We start from the raw sequence: 19804 nt of genomic DNA, 5'->3' as shown, positions 1-19804 counted from the left end.
CTAGGCTGTCAGTAACAAAGGCTACTTTTTTTTTTTTTTCTGTAAAAAGAGAATTGGAATTACATGGACACAAATGGCTTCAATTTACTAGCAGGAGTCAGCTGCTAATTTGTATGATCCAGACTAAAAGGTGGATGAGTAACAGCTCTCTTACCCATAAGCTCCTCTTGCTCTTCATCACGTTATCAATTTTGAAATTTCCACGTTCACTTAAAAAGAGCAATTGACTCAATACTGGAACACCACCACTTAGCTTTAGTTGCTTCACAGCATCTAAAAAGGCTTAGAATCCACTCTCTGTATAACAAACGTTTATTCAGAAACAGGTAATACATTATCTTCTCCAATCCCTAATGTTTCCTCCCCCTCCCTCCCCTTTTTTTTTTTTTTATTAAAACACATGTATTTGGTGGGCAATCTAAAAAAGGAGAACAATAGCTGTCTTAGGTCCCCTCCCCTACAAACATCTGCTGTTCACATGAAGCACCCCACCAATCATGGTGTCGCTGGCCTTCAAATCAAAGAGAGTACTCCAGAAAAACAAGTCCTGCCAAGTCCTTATTATTTCCATGGCTAAAAGGGACACAGTGAGATTAAGGAATGGTCTGCACAAGCTAGATAGAAGAAATAGTTCATACAGAACAAGAAAGCAAAAGAAACATGGGGTTGTCCAAGAAACAGAATCTGGACTCACAGGAGCTACTCAGCAGAGCTGAACAGAATGGATTAGGTTAGTCTCTCAACTAGTAGGATCAAGTTCAAACCCCAACCCAGTTCTGGAAGTTGCTCTCAGCTTTCCTCTCTTCCAATACAGTCTGAACAAACACAAACGCGTGTGGTTCAACACGCAAGGCGCCAATGCGGTACAAACAATGGGAAGAACTGGAAGTGCCACCTAGTGGCCTGTCACACACACTCGCTGGCCCACGCCACGTCCTCGCCGCCCTGCACGGGACTTGCCACTGCTCTCCGGTGTTCCTGACACAGCGCTGACTGCCCGCTGCTCCTAAACCTCTCCCTGAGGCCACACACTGCAGCCATCGTCCTCCAAATCCAGGCATGCCAGCAGCATAACCGCACAGCAGCCAAACAATGCCCAAATAGCACCCCTCAAAGTTCTCAGACACATGACTTTGTGTATGTTAGGATCTGAAAAGGGTCTCAGGTCCTTCCTTTCCATAGCAGACCGGCTGAGTTAGAAGGCAAGGAAGAAACTCATGTCTGTGCATCAGCAGGAGGAGGCAATATAATCTGATGGGAGTCAAAGAACTGGGTTTCTTCTAGCTCTGAACACAACTGGTTCTTAATTTTTCAGTCCAGAAAGAGGAGAGCAACTGAGCCTGACCCTCCAGAGCAAATATATTCCTTGTACAAATGCCAGAACAACCCTCCAGCACTACCAGGGTTGAAACAGCCCTGCCCATAGCACAATGGCCGGTGCACCCGCGCACACGTCCCTCCTGCCTGATGTCTCTGCTGGCACGCTGAGGGCAGCTCAGCTTCTCCTGCTCCTTCTCAACGTCCCAGCTGCTGAGCAGGAAAGCGTCCAACAGCCAGGAGGAATGGCTATGCCACCAAATGAACACAAGTCCTTTCTGGAGGGAGCCCAACCTGCCTTTGTACCCAGCGCAGCAACTTCAGAAAAAACGTGGTGCCCTTGCCTGTGGACAATCAAGGGGATGCACCCTTTAGTTAAAGGTCAGTCAGAAGAAAACAGAAGGAGATCACCACTCCTTCCCTCAAAGTCTATGTGCACTTTTAATGGCCACTGGGGGCTTTGGAGTAAAGGATGGAGTTACATGGTATATGCTTGGTAATACATTACTGGCAGAAGGGGAAGGTTATTCTCTTGGGAAAAAAAATCATGGAAGAAAACTCCAACTATGAAAACAGAAAGTACACACACAAGAGGAAACACTATTGTACAGTAAGGTAGCGATCATAGAAAACAAAAAATTTCAGGACAGGCAAATGCAAACAACATCTGCACTCCTGCACTTTCCTCATCCCCCAGCTTATATGAGTTTTCCAGTCCACTGCTTGCTCCCCCCCTCTCAGAGTTTAATTTTGAATTCTGTGGGCTGCACAGAGGCAGAGACCCCTGAGGATTTGAAGAGTGCCTTCAAGATAGTTTCAGGGTCCACTTCAGCTGGGGGATTTGAGGAGGCGCTTGCACTTGACCGGCGTGGTTCCCCTTCCTTCTTCACTGAAGGAGTATCACTCAATCGGCTGGAGGAGTAAAAAAAAGAATTTAAAAGGCAGTATTTAACCTCTCTTCATGAGAAATAAATTAACACTGTGTCTGCATTTACTATTATCAGTGTTTCCCCCTTACCAATATGAGAGATAAAGGTTTTAAATATGCTTTTCTCACAAGAAAATATCCTCATCTCAGATTATTTTTGAGCCTCAAGGCTGAGAACACTATGTAGTCAAGCTACATTGCACTCCACTCAACATATTGTGCCACAGAAGGAGAGAGAAAGAAAATCCAAGGGACAACAATTCTCAAAATAGAACCTGCAAAAGTGTTTGGACCTTTTCCCCACTGAAGGACACTTACAGCAATATAGGCTGGTCTGAGGTGATGACATTCCCATTCATATGAAGATTGCATTTCATTGGTTGACCTATATAAAAACAAAACACAAAATTCATTCTATCAGAAGTGGGGTAAGGCAAGATCCTTGAAACATCACACAACAGTGCAAGCAACAGAGTTCAACATGCTGGGAAAACATGAGAAACAAAGAGCTGATAATCTTTTGTTGCAGAATCAGAGCAACAGAAGAGAGGGCCACTGTAACACTCAGTACCATATGAAGGATCATACTAATTAGCGAGTTACACAGTAGTATGAAGCCCTTAGCAGGGACACAAGTGGATCTCCCATTCTTAGCTGTCTGCTCCTCATCTGACATCCATAACATGTCATTCATCTAAAGAAAGAAAAAGCACCTACTTCCAGCTAAAAATTAACAGTTCAACAATAATTTCAGTTTGACATGGTTAAAATATAAAATTGCATGATTCAAAGTTTATGGAGAATCTGATACTATTTTACAAGTCCAATTCAAAATATTTCTGAGTATACCCTGAAACTATTGCAAATACTAGTTTTACTTGTACTTTGCAAGCAGCTCTGTAAGCAGGTAATGCCCTCCTAAGGACTTTCTGTCTAAGAGGTTTTACAGTGACTTCAGTGAGCCAGAGAGATGTCTGATAAGAGGATCCATGTTTACCCCTGAAAGAATTTTCTACCAAGGTCGTTGACATAGAAACCAAGAGAGAAAGAAGGATAAATAAGAGAAACCTGCAACTGCCTATTCCAATAAGCACTTTGTCTCTTGTGACCAATGAGTAAAGTGTAAACTTATGAGTTTTGTAAGAATGTGTTAAAAGCACGGATGTTATAATAAAAAACAGTTTGAAGCCTTCTGAAAATGGAGTGTTGCTTTGAATTTGAATTGTCTCTGTCTCAACTGCAACAACCTTCCAGCTCTTGGTACCAAATTAGAAACATAAGGAATTACATCTGAAAGTTAGAGCAGGAGACTCATCAGGACCCTGCCTCCAGCTCTCAACCTTCTTTTTCTAGGAAAATGTGGGTGGGGTTTTTAATTGCATTTAAATAAACTGTGCATATATTCAGCTAGTCACACAGCAGTAATTGTCTCATCTAGCTCTTGAACTGATTTTCTGGTATTTCTCTCTTGCTAGCATATTAACATCTAAGATACTTTTAAACCTTCCACTCAGGTGGAAAAGCCATTCTTGATTTATTTATCCTACATGCAACTCTGGCATCAAACTTACCATCTAAACACCTGTTGTTGTATTTCTTATATGCTGTGATAGCATCTTCTTTCTTCACAAATACTACCTCAGCCACACCAGGGTGCACCAGCCGGGCTCGCTTCAGGGCGCCACACACACAGAATAACTCCTGAGGGCAGAGAGTCAGTCACAACCATGGTCACATCAAAGGCACTGCATGAGAAGGGTTTACTTGCTTCATCACACCACCCATCCTGCTTATTAAATACCTGACAGGATCTGGACACTTGTCTTACTGTGTTTGTTATGGTATAAGTACTTGGCACTAGTAATAGAGAGCACACAAGCAGGGAAGTTCAAGGCCAGTACCTGGTAATGTTTTTCATGCACAAAGACCAGATTCATTCTCAGCCCGGTGAGAATGGAAGACCTTGATAATTTGGATAGGGGCATAAGTTTGGGTAGAAGAATCATTTGGTGTGAACTCTTCTTCTAAGTGATGTCAGGTATCTCAAAATACTCTGTGGGATTTTGTCCCATGTTCTTAAGCACACACTTTTTAAAAAAAGTGTAAACAAACTTTTTGTAAACAAAAAGTGTCCCCAAACAATCAGGAACCCTCAAAGTTTTTGCACGGACAGCAAACCCACATCACACCCCTCCTCACTGCATTCACCATAGATCAAGTGATTTATCAGAAGGGGCAGGACACAGAAAGGAAGTGTCACTCATGCACAGTCTGGCAGCAAGCAACACTCACAACAATATCTTCTTCTGTGACTCGAGGATGCAGATTGTTTACGGTCATCTTTGTGCCTTCCAAAGGACTGAACGCCAGCTGCCAACACAAACAAATGCATCACAGAAATCTGGCACAAAATACAGCACAGCAGAGAAAGCAATAAAAAGTCTCTAAGGATATGTCTGGGAATGTCTGTACACACACACAAAGGAGAAAGCTAAAGCTAGTAATGGGAAATATCAATGTTTACTAAAGCCCAGCTCACCTGACAGCAAAAAGGAACTTCTTTTCCATGCTAGTTTTTCTCTGAAGTAACTTTTCACTCTTATTCTCAAGAATAACATTAACTTAATCTGCATACACAGTACTCTGGTCATGCCCACACTTTTAATAGCCTGTCTCTGTTGTACTCTACACCAGCCAGCAAACCCCAATATACAGCTCCAGCCTCTCAAGAGCATGCTGAACTCAGCATACCTAGGAACACCTGGTGGGTTACTTGTACCCAATATCAGGCAGTTTGGCAAAGCAATTCCAGGCAGGCTGTCTACAAACTGCCTGGGAGTTCTCATGTGTAGATGAAAACATGTACATTTGGAATAACTCTTTTCTCCTTGCTAGCTGGAGTGGACAAGCAACATACAATGTATCAAACAGTGTTAAAACACTACTCCTAAGGACATGAAAGCCACCAAGGCGTGTCCAAACAATAACTGCCACCTCCCTATAATATGGATTCCTCCAGGATCATGTGCAGGGAAAGGATGTTTACACAGGTTTCAAATTCTTGGGACACGAACTGCAGTTATCAGAATAACCTTGATGACATCCCAGAACTAATGATGAAAGGCAGGCACAAATGAGCTGCTCACATGACCAATGAACAAGATTCAGATGTTTCAGAGACTTCCATAAAGAGCATTTTGCCCTTCCCTGAGCTCACCTCAACAGGTGCTGGCTCTTTTGGAGGCACTTCCTTTGTCACTAAGGTCCGGGACATGTTTGCCAAGGCCTTTGTCCGCATAGGAGGGGCAGTTGCAGGTGGAGCTGTGTATGTGTCGTTCTGGACCACTTTAGTCAGGGGAACAGTCTTGGACAGAGAGAATTTATTGCTGCTCAGACCAGTCTACAGGAAGAAAAAAGAAAGTATCTCAGAGCTACAGCCTACAAAAGCCATCACTTTTCTTCAAGCACCACCATCAGAGTATTACTAGTATGCATTGCATGTCCTTCCCAGTGTCAACACTAGACTTTCAAAAGGCTCAGAGAAAAAAAATCAGTGTAGGTTTCTGGGCATAAACATTAAAAGGTATGCTTATCCAGAAAGAGCACTTCCCTCTTAAGCACTTTTTGCTTTCATACTTTTCATAAACAAACTTTAACAATATGATCTGAATTTGAAAAGCTCCTTTCATCTGCAGACTTTCAAGTACTTTTATAAAAAGTTCACAAAGATTGCTCATTAACAGTAAGACTGAGAATCCACAGAACAAAAAGCAGTAATTCTTCAGAATCACCAAGGTAGGGCACACAAACAGATGGAACTTAGGCAGAAATATGTGAGTTTAATGCCAGACTAAAACTTGTGCTTGGAAGCTGCTGTGAACACTGGAAAGAACAAATTTACTCCTGCAAAAAAAAAAAAAAAAACCCTCAAAAAACCTTAATAAGATTATTTGAGAATCAAAAATAGCCAGAAGTTCTATTCTGAATACCCACACAAGGAAATGAATTCCTGGGGTAATCACGGTACTACAGTGCCTGCATGATGGTAAAACCACATGAATTTGATTTTACAAGACCAGAGAATAACTTAGACCAAACCTGTGCCCAACTCCCATGTCTGAAGCAGGGTTAACTTCAAGCACACATTAGGGCTGGCAAGGGCCTTATCCAGCTAAGCACTGCATATTCAAGAATGATGACTGCACAACCTCTCTTGGTCCCTGTGCCAGATGCTGATCAATACTGTGAGAATTTCACCAACTAGAATTTCTTTTGCTGCAGCACATTTATTGGTTTGTCTTCTCCGTGGTCACTCCTGAAAAGAACCTGGGTTTTGACTTTTCCAGGCAGTGAGAGTGGACTCACTCTCACTGCAGATCTCACTATAGCCTTGCAGCCTTGAGACATTGCTGTCTCACACTCTCCTCATGCATAATATGGTGCATCCCTCTGACCACCCTGTTAACTGGTTCCAGCCAAGTCTTTCTTGTACTGCAGAGCCCCAAGATAAGCACAGAATTCTGGATGCATTCTTAAAATGTCAAGCAGGAATAATTATCTTCCTTGATTAATTATCTAAAGTTGGCCTTTGTTTCTGGAAGGATGCACTACTCACTCACCCTTAGCAGATCACACAGTAGGATCCCTAGGCTCCTTCCTACAGAGCTGCTGCTGCTTTCTAGCCAGTCAGTTCTCAGTTTAAGCAGCAGAGGGCCATTCCATGCCAAAAGCAGGACCTTACATTTGTCTGTACTGAAATTCCATCTTCTCCAGAGCAACAGTCCTCCCCAACAAGATGCCTACTACGGTTTTTGCAGGGCAAGAGATTTCCTGCTTTGATGCCCAGTCTCCAGCAGCAGAAAGCCTCCCTTGCTGGTTTACTCAAACAGTAACAAAACAAGTTTGATGCACTTCCTCAGCAAGAAAGAGCCAGGATACAACAACCTGCCAGCAGGGCAGAAAGCACACATTCTAGCTGCTGAGAGCCCATAAAACCAGCTACCCTAAAAGAACTCTGTTCCAAAAATAACAGTAGAAGCATTGGCACAAAGGAAGGGTAGGCTGAAGAGCAAATATTTGAGGAGAAAACTTCATTTACAGGCTTTACAAGAACTGTCTGATAGGTAAGTCCTGTAAAGACACAGCCTCAGTGTCCATGCAATGTGAGCATGGCATGGTGGAGACTGCTCAGATGACCCCTTACCGAGTTGTGCAGGAAACTGTTTGTGGTGGTGATTTTCATCTGTTTGCTAGGAAGGGGAGAGACACTTTCCTCATCATCTTCTGTGTCATACAGACCCTGAAGTGAAGAAGGCAATAGTTTACATGCAGGCAGACTTCATTGAGACATTTCAAAAATAGGGAGTTCTCTCCTGCCTTCAACCATCTTCAGCTAATGAACATTTACACTGCATTTTAGTTTCAGGTACACAAGTCCATGTCAAAACATCAGCATAAAAACTATTGGACTTTCTTTCCAAAAACATCACAGTAAAACTGTTTCCCTAGATATAGTGAAATCACATACAGATCCCTCTTCTCCTGGACCTCATTAGGACTGTTGAAGCTACATTATTGGAATAGAGCCTCAGTGTCTTACATTTTAGCACCCTCCTACCTTTACAGATGACACCTGTGCATGTGATTTTTAAATTAGTTTGGGGGTGTGAGGTGGGGTTTCTTTTTGTTTGTTTGGTGTTTTCCTTTTTTTTTTTAAACTAAACAAGTGCCTGCTGAATACATCTAAACAGAACATTCCTTTTGAATAGCCTGCTTTCCTTATCACAGGACATATCCATCTGGCCCTAGAAGACACTGCACTAAGAGATTTACTGAATGAATAATTCATTTTCCAGTTCAGCTTAACACTCACAGCCTTGCCTTAAAATACTGAGGTGAGCTCCTATACAAGCATTTTTTTCGTTGACTCAAAATAATATTAAGAAAAAGTCTAGACACAAATAGCAGTGCCCAAAACATAAGAAATCACAACTGCAAATAGCTTCCCATTAATTCACTAAAAAGCTAAAGAAAACTGGAGGGATTAGCAATGAGAGCTTGCAAAATCAGTGGGTTGTCCACAGTCAGCAAGATTTTGGTTTACAAGCAAGGAAGTTGTTCCAGTGACAGAAATGCTATGAAGGAAAAAAACAAAAACTGAAAATGGCCAGAGAACCGAGGAGAATTGTGCAGAAAATAAAAGAGCTGGGAAAAACACTAGGGAGCAGGACAATGGACTTGAGCTTGAGACAAAATGAAATGGATTCCACGTTTACAGTGATAAGATCACAATAATGAAGACACTTCAACAACAGCATCTATGATAGGTGATGGTAGCAGGCCAGCATAAAGGTAACATACACAAATAGCTAAAATTATGATAATCATGGCAAAAAAGTCACCTGACATGATATTGTGAATGCCAGTTTTCCAGTATTTCATGGAATACTTTGTGTATACACATACAATAACATAAGTAATAAAAATATCCAATTCCTCTCTGAAAGCACCCAAGGTAGTAAGGTGGCTGAATGGCTGGGGGCTATGATAAAATCCATTAAAACTGATCCCAGAAAGACAATACTCTAAGGTCTTTCTCAAAATCTGCTTGATAATGGCTATGGGAACTCTGGAAGTACATCAGAATACTAGGCAACATCACTCCCTATCAGGATTGCAGCAGTGGCCCAGCTTTCACAGGAAGGTTATACCCTCTCCCACCTCACTGCAGCACATCTGACCATGTGCAGTCACATCCTCTCTCTGAAGAGGCTGGCAGCATGGTGAATCAAAACAGCCAACAACTTGATCTGATGTGATGTCATAAGAAATTTATACAAAAATATCAGAGCTAGAGGTCAGCCTCTAGGGAAAAAATACACCATTGGCATAGAGATAAAACTGGGAATATCTATGTCTCATTCCTGTATCTCATTTGGATAGTACACTAGGGATCAAGATAAATTATACTAAATGAAAACCTCAATTACCATGGAACTATTTTAACCACACAAGACACGAAAGCTAAGCTGATGGAGAACTTTCCAATGTTCTTCTCTCCTACTTAAGAGTTTTCTTTGCACCTGCCAATGTTTATGGACAGATTTTCTTCCCTGTTAAAGGTAACAAAGAGTAAAGAGCAGGTACACACCTGTTTATGTGTATGGTTGTTCACCACATTGATCCTCATTCCTGCTGGATGAGAGTGTCCAGGAACTGGAGCCTTCTGCTACAGTTAGAGATAAAGAACCAAAGCATTAAGCATTACAGTCCACCAGGTTCAGAAGATCAAAGCTTTAGTTGAATAACCTGAGATCACTTATATAAAACTTACCTTCCCTGCTTTGAAATACATTACCACAATATGCTCCTGGGTAACACCTGTATTTCCTGTGATATGTTCAATATGAGATAGCTTCACTTAAATTAAAATCTAAGACCACATGAAGAAATGGATTCAAATTAGTTAGGGTTTACTCCAAGATTACTGGGAAGGGAAGTTAACTTCAGTCCTGTCAGGACTACTAGATCTACATTTCTGTCAATACAAAACCATGAACTGGGTAAGTCAGAAAGTAGCTGTGTCTTCTTTCATGCTACAGGTAACTAAACATGCAGATCTCCATCAAGCAAAAGGAGAAGTATTCACTGTCCCTTAGCACTAAAGCTGGAATAAGCTGTAGTGGAATAAAATGCAGCACAGGGTAGTGCGCAGCCCATTAGACCAAGAAACAGGGAAATCACAACAGAAGGAGGTAGGGAATGTAGCTGTACTAATCAATAACTGAAATCATGCCACAAAACCCATAAAAATGCTCTTCTGTTTTTCTGAAAAAGCTGGAATCTGTCCATTAAAGAATATATATTCTCACCAAAATAGTCCACACAGGTAATAAAATCTTCAGATTTGCATTTTCTCTAGACTGCAATTTATACCATAGCACCTCATGTTTCAATGTGCTAATCAAAGAAACAAGGATACCCATCCTACAGAAACATCAGCAGACCTACTGTAATTTTTTGGTTTCAAAGATTTTTCCTTGCTTCATGATAAACAAGATCTCAGGACAGCACATTGAGAGCTGTATGCTGTGCCTGGAATCAAGGCACACTAGTTTGATTCCACTCCCATGTTTGGGAAGATAGGAGGGTCAGGGGCAATTTGGAATTTCAGTACAAATATTTTTCAAAACTTTTAGATAATTGCTTATGTGCAAGGTTCTGTCTACAGTCTGAATCACCATGATACCCTATGTATAAATATATATGTTCCCTTGCACTATGTTGTGTAGCAAACAGAAAATACTATTGGTCAAAACAAGTCAAACAAAAACCCACAAAACACCAGGTCAGAACAAAGAGCTACTGCACCAAGTCTCTGGAAACTACTTTAACTCCTAGAAACTTTGTAGATGTTCAATTCCTCATGGCTAACGCCAGTAATTTGGCTCAGAAGGACAGCAAGAATACTGATCACCCTCCTAATTAACAACTGCTGAACAGACTGCTCTACTGCTCTGCCATCAGCCCTTCTTACTGCCTCAAGAGCCCTTCCTCCTCCTTGCATCAGCCTGGCAGGAAACCTGCAGACTAGTGGGAAAATTCCTAGGCCCATTTGCAGAAGAAACATGTCTGACATTTCTTTTCAGTTAAACCCACAGCTGAACAGAAAGCAGAATCATCTAGGCTTTCAAAGTGGTGACAACAAATTCCTGGGTATGAGTGAGCACACTGCTGATTTTTGGGAGACTGAAAATGAAAGAGGTAAACTAAGAACTTCAGTTCCATGCTTGTAGAGGTAAGGAGCAAAACCACTCAAACAACAATCCCAACAGTCTGGAAATTTCCCTTCTGGCTCCACACATTCTATCTAACAGACACAGCTCAAGAGCAGGAGTTTCTCAGAGAAGCTGGCTAAGAATCAAGTTGCTACGCACACAGCAAAGTGAAATCAGAAAACTGGCCCAGGAAATCAGCAGGTCAGGGTGATCAACTGATTATAATACAATTGAAATAAATCTTGAGCCTCAGCAGGAATGCTTCATGTGATCAGGCAAACCCCTGGAAACCAGACAAGTATAAAAAGAAAAAATTGTAGAATGGCTCATTGAATTTTAAATTTCCTTAGATACAAACACAGCTGCATATTCTAAACTGCTGTTCCACCCCTAGGATAAACCAGTTATCTATACAGGACAATCCTCCACATCAGACTTGCAAAGAGGAGCAGTATAAGAATGACAAAAAATCTGCATCATTTTGTTTGCATTCAGGCAGGAAAGACACTACTTAACCATTCAAGACATCTCTTTCAATGCTGTCAGGAGCTCTGCCTTAGTCTTTTTGGGCCCAAAATTAAAATGAAAATTTAAATGAGAGGTGTGATTCTACAAAAAGTCCCAAGCAGCTGCAAGGACACACAAAAGGATGAGAATCCCACCCCATGGGCTGGAATGAACAGTATCATCCTCGCCTCTATTGCAACCATAGGAACATACTGAAGTATTATCATGTCTACTGCACTGCTGTAGAGTAACTGAGGGGCTCAGAGGTGACTCATTCACCTACTTGAATAGTTTTGGTGATTTTCACAGCTGGATTTACTGTCCCCATAGCTGGGCTGATAGCAGCTGGAGTGCTCCTTTTTAAGCTGATCTTCTCTCTGGCATCCACCACTTTGGTCACCTTTTCAGCAGCCACACTTTGCTGCTTGCGGGAATTCAACATCTCCCGAGCATCCTGCACCTTCCCTTTGATTTTGAAGCGAGCATCCTTTTGAAGCAGCTTTTCTCGGGCATCCTTCACCCCCAGTTTGTGCCTGGCATCAGTGAGTCCTATCTTCTGTCGGGCATCAAAAGTCTGCTGGAAGCTCACAGCTGGTGATGATCTATTCAGAAGATTTTGCTGGATCCCAATGCGAGATCTTACACCTCCAAACACTGGCCTTGTGTTAAGTCTGAGGGGGGGAAAAAGAGAAAAAAAAAAAAAAAGAAAAAGAAAGTTTCAGGCATTATGTGTCAATACAGTGTCAATAAAAGTATTTGTGTTGCTGCAAACAAAAGTTCATTATTACTGCACAAAAATCCACTCCAGTTGGACATCCAAATACAACAGTAGAACTCCTAAGCTCTTTTATGCTGGATTTTTTTTTTCCTACATAATCAGCTAAGGAACTTATTTCCAAAATCCACCCCTCAGCTCACATTTACAAACTAAAGGGGCTGAGTTCAGCTGTGCTAAGTACATACTACATTTACACAAAATTCAACAACTCAGGTACTTTGGGGCAACCTTTGAGGAACAGGAACAGACTTTTCAGTTTCAGGAGTGAACAGGTCTGCTAAAGCATCTTCCATAATTCACTAATACATCCTGATATGAAGGAAACATGCAACTACACATGAATTCAAGAATTCTGGGCAGCAAGCTGAGATCTGTGGGAGGACAGCAACTCAAATTTTAGTATGTACAAGCACCAGTAACAATCTTAGTTCAAAGCCACCAGTTTCAAGGTTGATTAGCTTCCAGAAAGAATAGTCGTTAGTCAAATTACTTTTTAACATGACTGCCTCTTCCTTAATCTAATAAAAGAACTACTGCACTTGATGGCCTGTACTTTTTAAGCATATCATTATTACAATACTGAGCACAGAAAGACAACAGCCCACAAAAACGACAGCATTTGTACTTGTAGACAAGTATTCCTAAAAAGCAGCACAACACAGAGTGAAAGCTAGAACTACCTTCTTGTTACAGGTCTCATACACCTTTTCAAAACCTGCCCAAAGAACAAAAAAATTTATCTAATTTCTTAATGGAGTTCCTCTGATGAGTATTTTTAAAGTTTTTTCTTTTTCACTGGGTTTCTTCATATTAAAAAAAAGAGAGAGAAAAAATATTCTTGCTGTTGACTTTTTAAAAGTCAAAATATAGGGCTACAAAGTTCACCTGCTTTCAGAAATGTGTTGTCCAGTATTACAAAGTCTAAAAGTAGATACTTGGAATTTGTTGTAATAATCAAAAGGTTAGTATCACAAAACCAAATTATGGTGCTATTTCAATTCTTCATGCACCCTTATATTTGTATTTCCCAATCTAACTCCACAATCTTCACATTATTTAAAGCCATGTATTTTCAATGGAGAGATCTTTACAAAAAACCCCAACCAGCTCAGAGATGAAAGACTTAACCTCTGCTTCTGCCTCTTTCATTCTTGTGTCTAAATGTCTGGAAAGCTGGGACTGGAGCCCCATTTTATTACCTAAGAGTCCTATGGCTGCTCTCTCCTACAGGCAAAGCAAACCAGCTAGAAGAAACAGGAGGATTATTAAGACCATCTATGAAAATAAACTCAGAACACAGGAACCTAACAATACCATAAAGCAACAGAGCCAAAGCAAGACTTTCCTTGCAATTTTAAGAAACATTTATTTAGCCATGTTGGAAGCACTCAGCTGGAGCGCTGCAAAGGGCTGGATGAGCGGTTCACGAGAGAGGCCAAAGTAAAACCAGAAATGTATGTGACAACATTTAAACTAGAATTAGTTAAGACTGTTGATAACAAAACTCAACAAAATAGGTTAAGAAACTGAAGATTACACCATTTCTGGTGTCTTTATCCTAATAAGCAACTCTCTTTCACAGATAATTGCTTACCCTACAAGAGCATTAACTGCTTAGCTATTTGTGCCACAGCACCTGAAATAAAAGCAGATCTCAAACATCAAACTCACTTTCCAGGATTCCAAGCTCTGGCTTGAATATGTTATGGACCAGCACATTTGATTAGTGAATTTTTTTATTTCATCTAGACTACTGAATAGCATGCATATAATGACTTAACTTTATTCAGTTTATCCAGACTTCACAAAGCCAAGTTTGCTACCTGAGGAATTTATAAAGTGAGCTAAACACAACATATAAGAAGAGTGTGGGGCACAACAATTCTTACAGTGCTGCAGAGAGATTATTGCTCAGCAAAAAAAAAAAAAAAAAAGCAGGAAGAATTCCTGGAAGAAATGAGAGTTAGGGAGGGATTTGAAAAGGGATAAAGGAGGTACTTGGGACATAGTAAGCAGACTAAGACTCTTCCAAATATGCAGGATAACATGAATGAAAGTGCAAAGCCAAGGCTTTGTCTAGACTAGGATTTAAATATGTTTGAATGTTTTGGTAGTATATGTTGGCAGATATATTTCAGAATATTACTCTAGACATGTAAGTGTATACACATTCAGAGTCAAAAACGAAGACTAATGAATTAAAAAAAAAAAAAAAAAAAAACGAAGGGAAAAAATCCAACAAAACAAGAGCACACTGAGCTAACAGAGATGGGGGACAAGCTCTTCAGAAGCATTACGAGACTACGGCAAAAGGGAAAATGAAAAGCTGCCGAAGGAGAACCCAGGTAAGAACTGCCAACTGTGGAAGCAAATGGCCCAGCCTACACTGGAGACATCTGCCATGCAAAGAAACATCCTGACCTTGCAGCTCCGATCTGCAACATGCTCCACGTCCTCTCAGCCACTGCAGGCAGTCGCTCGGAGCCCCACTGACTACGCTGGAGGGACGGCACCTTCCGAGAGCCGGGCAGCGCTGCGCCCCATGCCCGGCAGCCTCCCCCGCGCGGGCGCCCGGCGGCCCCGGTCGGTTACGGCTCCCCGAGCACCAGCAGCCCTGCCACGGCTCTCCCACAATGCCCCGAGCCGCGCCCGGGAGCGCGGGGGCACCGGGCACCGCCTGGGTAACACCTGCGGCCCGCTACCGGCGGGGTTCGGGGCGCCCACCCCGCTACAGGGAGCAGCGCTGGGTTAATCGGCGGGGACGAGCAGGAGGCAAGTCGGAAGGTTCAGCGAGACAAGGGACGGCGCCAGGAGTCCCGAAAGGACCGAGAGGAGATGGGCCGCTGAGCGCTCCTGCCCCACCGGGGCAGCGCCAGGCACAGGGGCCGAGAGGGGGGCCCGACCCCCGCCCCGGCCCTGAGTGACGGCCGCCGCCGCCAATCGCACGGCAGCGCGGTCCCGCAGGCCCGCGACTCAGCCAATGGGAACGCGAGGGCGGGAGCAGGGCCGGGCCGCGCCGAGACAGCTGCGGCCCGCAGCCCCCGGAGCGGAGCCACCCGAACGGACCCTCGAAGAGCGGCTGGGGGCCGCCGGCCCGAGGCGCTGCGTCGCCGTCCCAAACGCTCACCTCCCCTTCACCGTCACACCGCGTTTCCGTATGAGCTCGTCCAGAGACAGGTCCGCCATCTTGTCGCGGCCCCAACGATGAGACGCAGCGAGCGAGTCCCGGAGGTGACACCGCACGACTTCCGCTCCTCGCCCCGCCCCCAGAAGTCCGGCGGGCCCCGCCCGGGCTCCGCCCACTGCGCCGGGGCGCCCCACAACTCCCCGCGGCCGCCGTGTCTCTCATTTGCATACGGCGCGGCACGTCGCGGCTCGGTTCGGCCCGTAGCAGCGGTTCCGCGGCGCGAAAGGGGACAAGAACCGAACGCTATGTTGAGGCCACTGTATGCCAGCCAGAGGCCGCTTCGGGCGGCGCTCGCCCTGACCTGTGGAGGTAGTGCGGAGCCGTGTCCCAGCGGCGCGGCGAGGATTAGGTCATGCCTTAAACTTATGAGTAAGGAAAATAACGACCCGGGGTGACGCCCGGGTCCTCACTACCAATGTGAGAGGAATTTTTGCGCGGGTACAGGTCGCCCCTGGGTGCCCCGCTTACTTCGCGGGATGCCCGGGTGCCGTGATCTGCCCGACCTCCGTGGCGCTTGTGCCAAGGACAGAACTGCCGCGACCGGGGCGCTCCGCGCTGCTCCGGGAGCCTGGGAGGCGGCACAGCGCCAGTGCCTTACGAGGGCGCGCCGCGAACGGAAATATCAACCGGCCTAAAGAGCAGAAGTGCCTGAACCTGTGCTTTTCTCTTGTCGCTCTGTTCACTGAGGTGCCTTAAGGGTCTCCAAGAGGCTTAATACAATAAACCACCAACCCAGCTTAATAAATACTTCATGTGCCTGCAGGAAGCAATTCCTTTTCTGTTCTTCTGAGGGAGCAATTACACCGTTTAAAATCAAGCTAACAGTGAAAGGGAAATGGTGCCTTGTGCAGCTCGGGCAGCGGTGAGCTCCCGGGGTCCTGCCCTGACATGACCTGCGCGACGGCGGCTCGGGGTCTCGCTGCGGGCCCTGGTGCTGCCGGGCCTCCCTCAAGGCGCCCTTTGGCAGCACATCACGGCCGCAGCGGCTCCAAAACGCAGCTTTGCTCCCGCCCGCAGCTCTGGCACGAGGTTCGCTTGCGACCCCTTCTCCTGCCCCGCTGTTCCCGTTCTGCCCTTTCCCCAGCACGGAATCCTGAGCTGCAGTAGCCCTGGGGCTTTGCCGTGCGTGCTGCAGCACCCATCGTGTTGCTGTGGAACTGGCGGCCCGAACACATTCCGTGAGATCCAGGGGGAAGCTCCTGGACTTCAACAGTGCGGGAGCTGCCAGGGAGGGCCGGGGACCATCACAGAGGAGACATAGCAGCTGATTCAGCTGCTCACAGCCACACAGGCCCAGGCCCCCACAGCCCTGATTTCCTCTCAGGAGGCCTTTGTGAGTCTGAAGCCATACCAGCGGTGATGCCAGGTCCCTGCTTGGTTGTGCACTGGTGCTCGATCTAGCTCCAGGGTGGCACACGACTGCAGTGCTACAAATACAGCCCTTTTTGTGCTGCCTTTCTGCAGCTGTTGAGGTACTTGATCAGACTGAGGTGATGGGGTGGGTGGGAAATGTGTGATATTTGCTTTGTTGTTGCAAAACCAACAGGCAATGTTTGTTTAAGCAAAGTCAAGAGCAGCCCCAGTGGTTCCAGACTAGAGGGCCACCTAGCCAGTATTCTGTTTCGAGCCTGCAAGGACCCCTGTGCAGGTGGCTTCCAGACACCCCACCAACCTTAGTGCTCTTTGTGCAGCCACGATTCCTTCAGGCAGTACCTCCACTCTCTGCTTCTTCTGCATCCTCCTGTTTGTTTTGCTTCTATCAGCCTAGTTCTTGCAACTGAAGCTGAAGAGTGTATGTGTAGCTGCCACCCACCCTCTCTTCCACCTGTGATCCCTGAAGTCTTCTTTTGTCCAGGTGAAGAATTCCAGGCCTGCTCAGACATTCCTACGGGTGAAGGTGAAGCTCCCTTCCCTCTGCAGGCTTCCACCTTCCCATGTTAAGTCTCTGTGGGAGGCTGACTGGGGGGCATGAGTCATGGTGTTGCAAGAAAGGAAGGGTTTGAACATCAAGATTGTCCTCTCTCTTCCTTTTTCTGACTGTTTTGCTCTTCCTGTAAGACAGAAGCTGTAGCTCAGTTTTCTTCATGGTTTCTTCTCTGAGCTGTGTATGAGAAGTCGAATATTTGTTCCAGGAAGGGCCTGGGCCCCTGCTTTCCTCCTTGTGGCTGGGAGAGGGGTAAATGTGGGATAAGCAGCAGCAAAGAGATCTCCCTGAGTGTAGGGGTCTCTACAAAGGGCTCCTTGTCCCAGTGTGCTGGAAAACTTTCAGGCCTGCCCTTGTTTTCCAGAGGCAGATTCCCTATGTGTGTCTCCTGAATCTGCTGGGATCCCCACAGCATGGAAGTCAGACCAGATGAGACCATCTTGCACCAATTTCCTGTAAAATATTACTGGAAAAGCAGGGCACCCCCAACGAAGGAAGGAATGATGAGGAGGACTCCATGGATATCAGAAAGCTAAATAATTACTTTGTTATACTATATTATTCTATACTATATTACATTCCATCTAAACTGAATCTGCCAAGCACTCAACTGCACAGCATCTTGTGACTGACACACACACACGCTTGGCCCTGATAGGCCAAGGAAACAAAACCCCATCACTCTGGGTAAACAATCTCCATATTGCATTCTACTGTGGCACAAACACAGGCACAGCAAGTGAGATAAGAATTGTCTTCCCTTTCTCTGAGGTTCAGGGAATGGGAATCCCAGAATGTCCTTGGGAAGAATTGTGCCTTGCTTTTCTCTGTGAAGAGAAATGTGTCAACAGTGGCGGAAGCACCTGGTTTGTAGTGAGAGGTTAAAAATCCTCTGATTTTAGCAGTTTGTTCTCTTTTTCAGGACTATTGAACCCTAGGCCTTTTAGCCTTCTGAAGACTTTTAAATCAGTCTTTGAAATATAAGCCTTGCAAGATGAGTATTTTAGCCTACCAAAAATGATGTTAAGGAGAGAAAAATCAAAGGAGAGGACACACCTGAGGAGATGCAGAAGTGATGAGCTTCAGAGATAAAACTGATGCACAGCATAGGATCCAGACAGATTCAGGGAGCTACCAAAAAAAATAGGCTCAAAATTTTCTAAGCAGGTAACAAAGAGAGCATGGCAGCTTGCCATATGTGTAGTGTTATACCTGTATAATCACATGGCATTTGGCTCAGGGTCATGCTGAAACTTCTACTTGGCTGTACAACTTACCTCTCATTTACCTTCTACGGCCTGGAAAAATGAAATATTATTGCACTGCTCATCTGAGTCTGCAACATTTTAAAAAGCATGAAAAACCAACTATGGTAGTTCTTTCTTTTTGTGAAAGTTGTAGGAAATACGGTACGTAAGTAATTTTACTTCACCTGTTCTATTCCATAATAGATATTTCCAGTAAGGGAGCACACCTGTATCACAGCTCATGTTGTCAGTGACCTGCAATATGCTTGGGAAATACTAAATCCCTGAGAGAAGCAGAGCAATTTGCTTGGAGAGAGCTACACAGAAATTTGCCTTTCTTTCTGGGGGCCCATTGAGAAAATCCCAGGGAGTTTGTGCAGCCAAGGAAACTGACGGATTAGAAAGAAAAACTGGAGAAAAGGACTTGGCAGGTGTTCAGTCTTGACTGGGTATTGGGTCTTCAAAGAGATAGGAGTAGTTGTTGGTTGTTGTAAAGTTGTTTATTGTATGAATACATCAGTTCTGAAGGTGAAGAGTTTACAGTATTAAAGTTTGTGCTAAAAGCTTTCTGGTATGGAGTCTTGATGTTTTGAGTAGAAGCAGTAGAAGAAGTAGTAGTTAGTAGAAGCAATTAGCACCTTTTTTTATCCCAATATAGGGGAAATTTATTCATAAATAATCTAATCAGCTAAAAACACGATTCTAAAACATTCTTTCTACACCTATCCAAGCTTAATTCTAATGTGTGAAAGTAGTGTTAGTTTTTACACAAAATCTACACATACAGTTCTATCTGTTCACACAAACAGTTCTATCTGTTCTCTTTAATAATGTAAGCAATGTTCTGCTATGGTTTTGTTATGTCTGGTGCTAAGTTAGTTTTGTGAAAGGTAGCACTACTGAACTTTAAACTAGGCTTTAGGGTTTTTTACTAGCTAATACAGTTTCTTAAGGCATTTAAGATATATTTCTCCTTACTTGAAATTAAAACTTACACTCCTACTTCATGTCTGTCTGGTTTAATATATTTTAGTTTCTCTAAAGGTTCCAATTCAATTCCTATATTCCTTTCTCTCTCTGAGGGACTCAGGCTTCTATTCCATGCATTCTAACAGCAGGCACACAGCAGAATCTCAAGT

General features: G+C 44.0%; 1 protein-coding gene and 1 non-coding gene across 3 annotated transcripts; one reads left to right on the top strand and one right to left on the bottom strand.

Moving 5' to 3' along the window:
• Positions 1–844: 844 nt before the first annotated feature.
• On the bottom strand, positions 845–15561 carry POLDIP3 (DNA polymerase delta interacting protein 3). Of its 2 annotated transcripts, none has more exons than XM_054271394.1 (9): positions 15435–15561; positions 11813–12200; positions 9396–9473; positions 7449–7544; positions 5463–5645; positions 4538–4615; positions 3817–3946; positions 2564–2630; positions 845–2229 (listed from the first exon to the last, which is right to left on the bottom strand). In XM_054271394.1, exons 1-9 carry the CDS (start codon positions 15491–15493, stop codon positions 2055–2057), a joined length of 1254 nt encoding a protein of 417 aa, XP_054127369.1. In that variant the 5' UTR covers positions 15494–15561; the 3' UTR covers positions 845–2054. The 2 variants fall into 2 exon arrangements, with proteins under 2 accessions (XP_054127369.1, XP_054127378.1); XM_054271403.1 differs by having other exon boundaries at positions 9396–9470.
• Positions 15562–15846: 285 nt separating this feature from the next.
• On the top strand, positions 15847–15995 carry LOC128939813 (U12 minor spliceosomal RNA). The gene has a single exon (XR_008483258.1). It is a non-coding gene; the product is annotated as a U12 minor spliceosomal RNA (small nuclear RNA).
• The last annotated feature ends 3809 nt before the right edge of the window (positions 15996–19804 follow it).

The sequence above is a fragment of the Melozone crissalis genome, unplaced genomic scaffold (genome assembly GCF_028551555.1).
Source record: "Melozone crissalis strain CALT ecotype California unplaced genomic scaffold, PUWL_Pcris_2 ptg000004l_1, whole genome shotgun sequence".
Classification (NCBI taxonomy): Eukaryota; Metazoa; Chordata; class Aves; order Passeriformes; family Passerellidae; genus Melozone; species Melozone crissalis.
Note: the sequence above shows the minus strand (reverse complement) of the source record. Positions and strands in the feature narration are given on the sequence as shown.

Bases quoted from the DNA above. Each gene is read 5' to 3' on its own strand.
- POLDIP3 (XM_054271394.1), bottom strand. From the start codon at position 15,493: ATGGCGGACCTGTCTCTGGACGAGCTCATACGGAAACGCGGTGTGACG. The intron at 9,474-11,812 runs GTAGGTGAATGA...CTCTAACTGTAG, and splicing joins AAATCACCAAAACTATTCAA to CAGAAGGCTCCAGTTCCTGG. The intron at 3,947-4,537 runs GTGAGTGTTGCT...CTCTGCCCTCAG, and splicing joins TCACAGAAGAAGATATTGTT to GAGTTATTCTGTGTGTGTGG.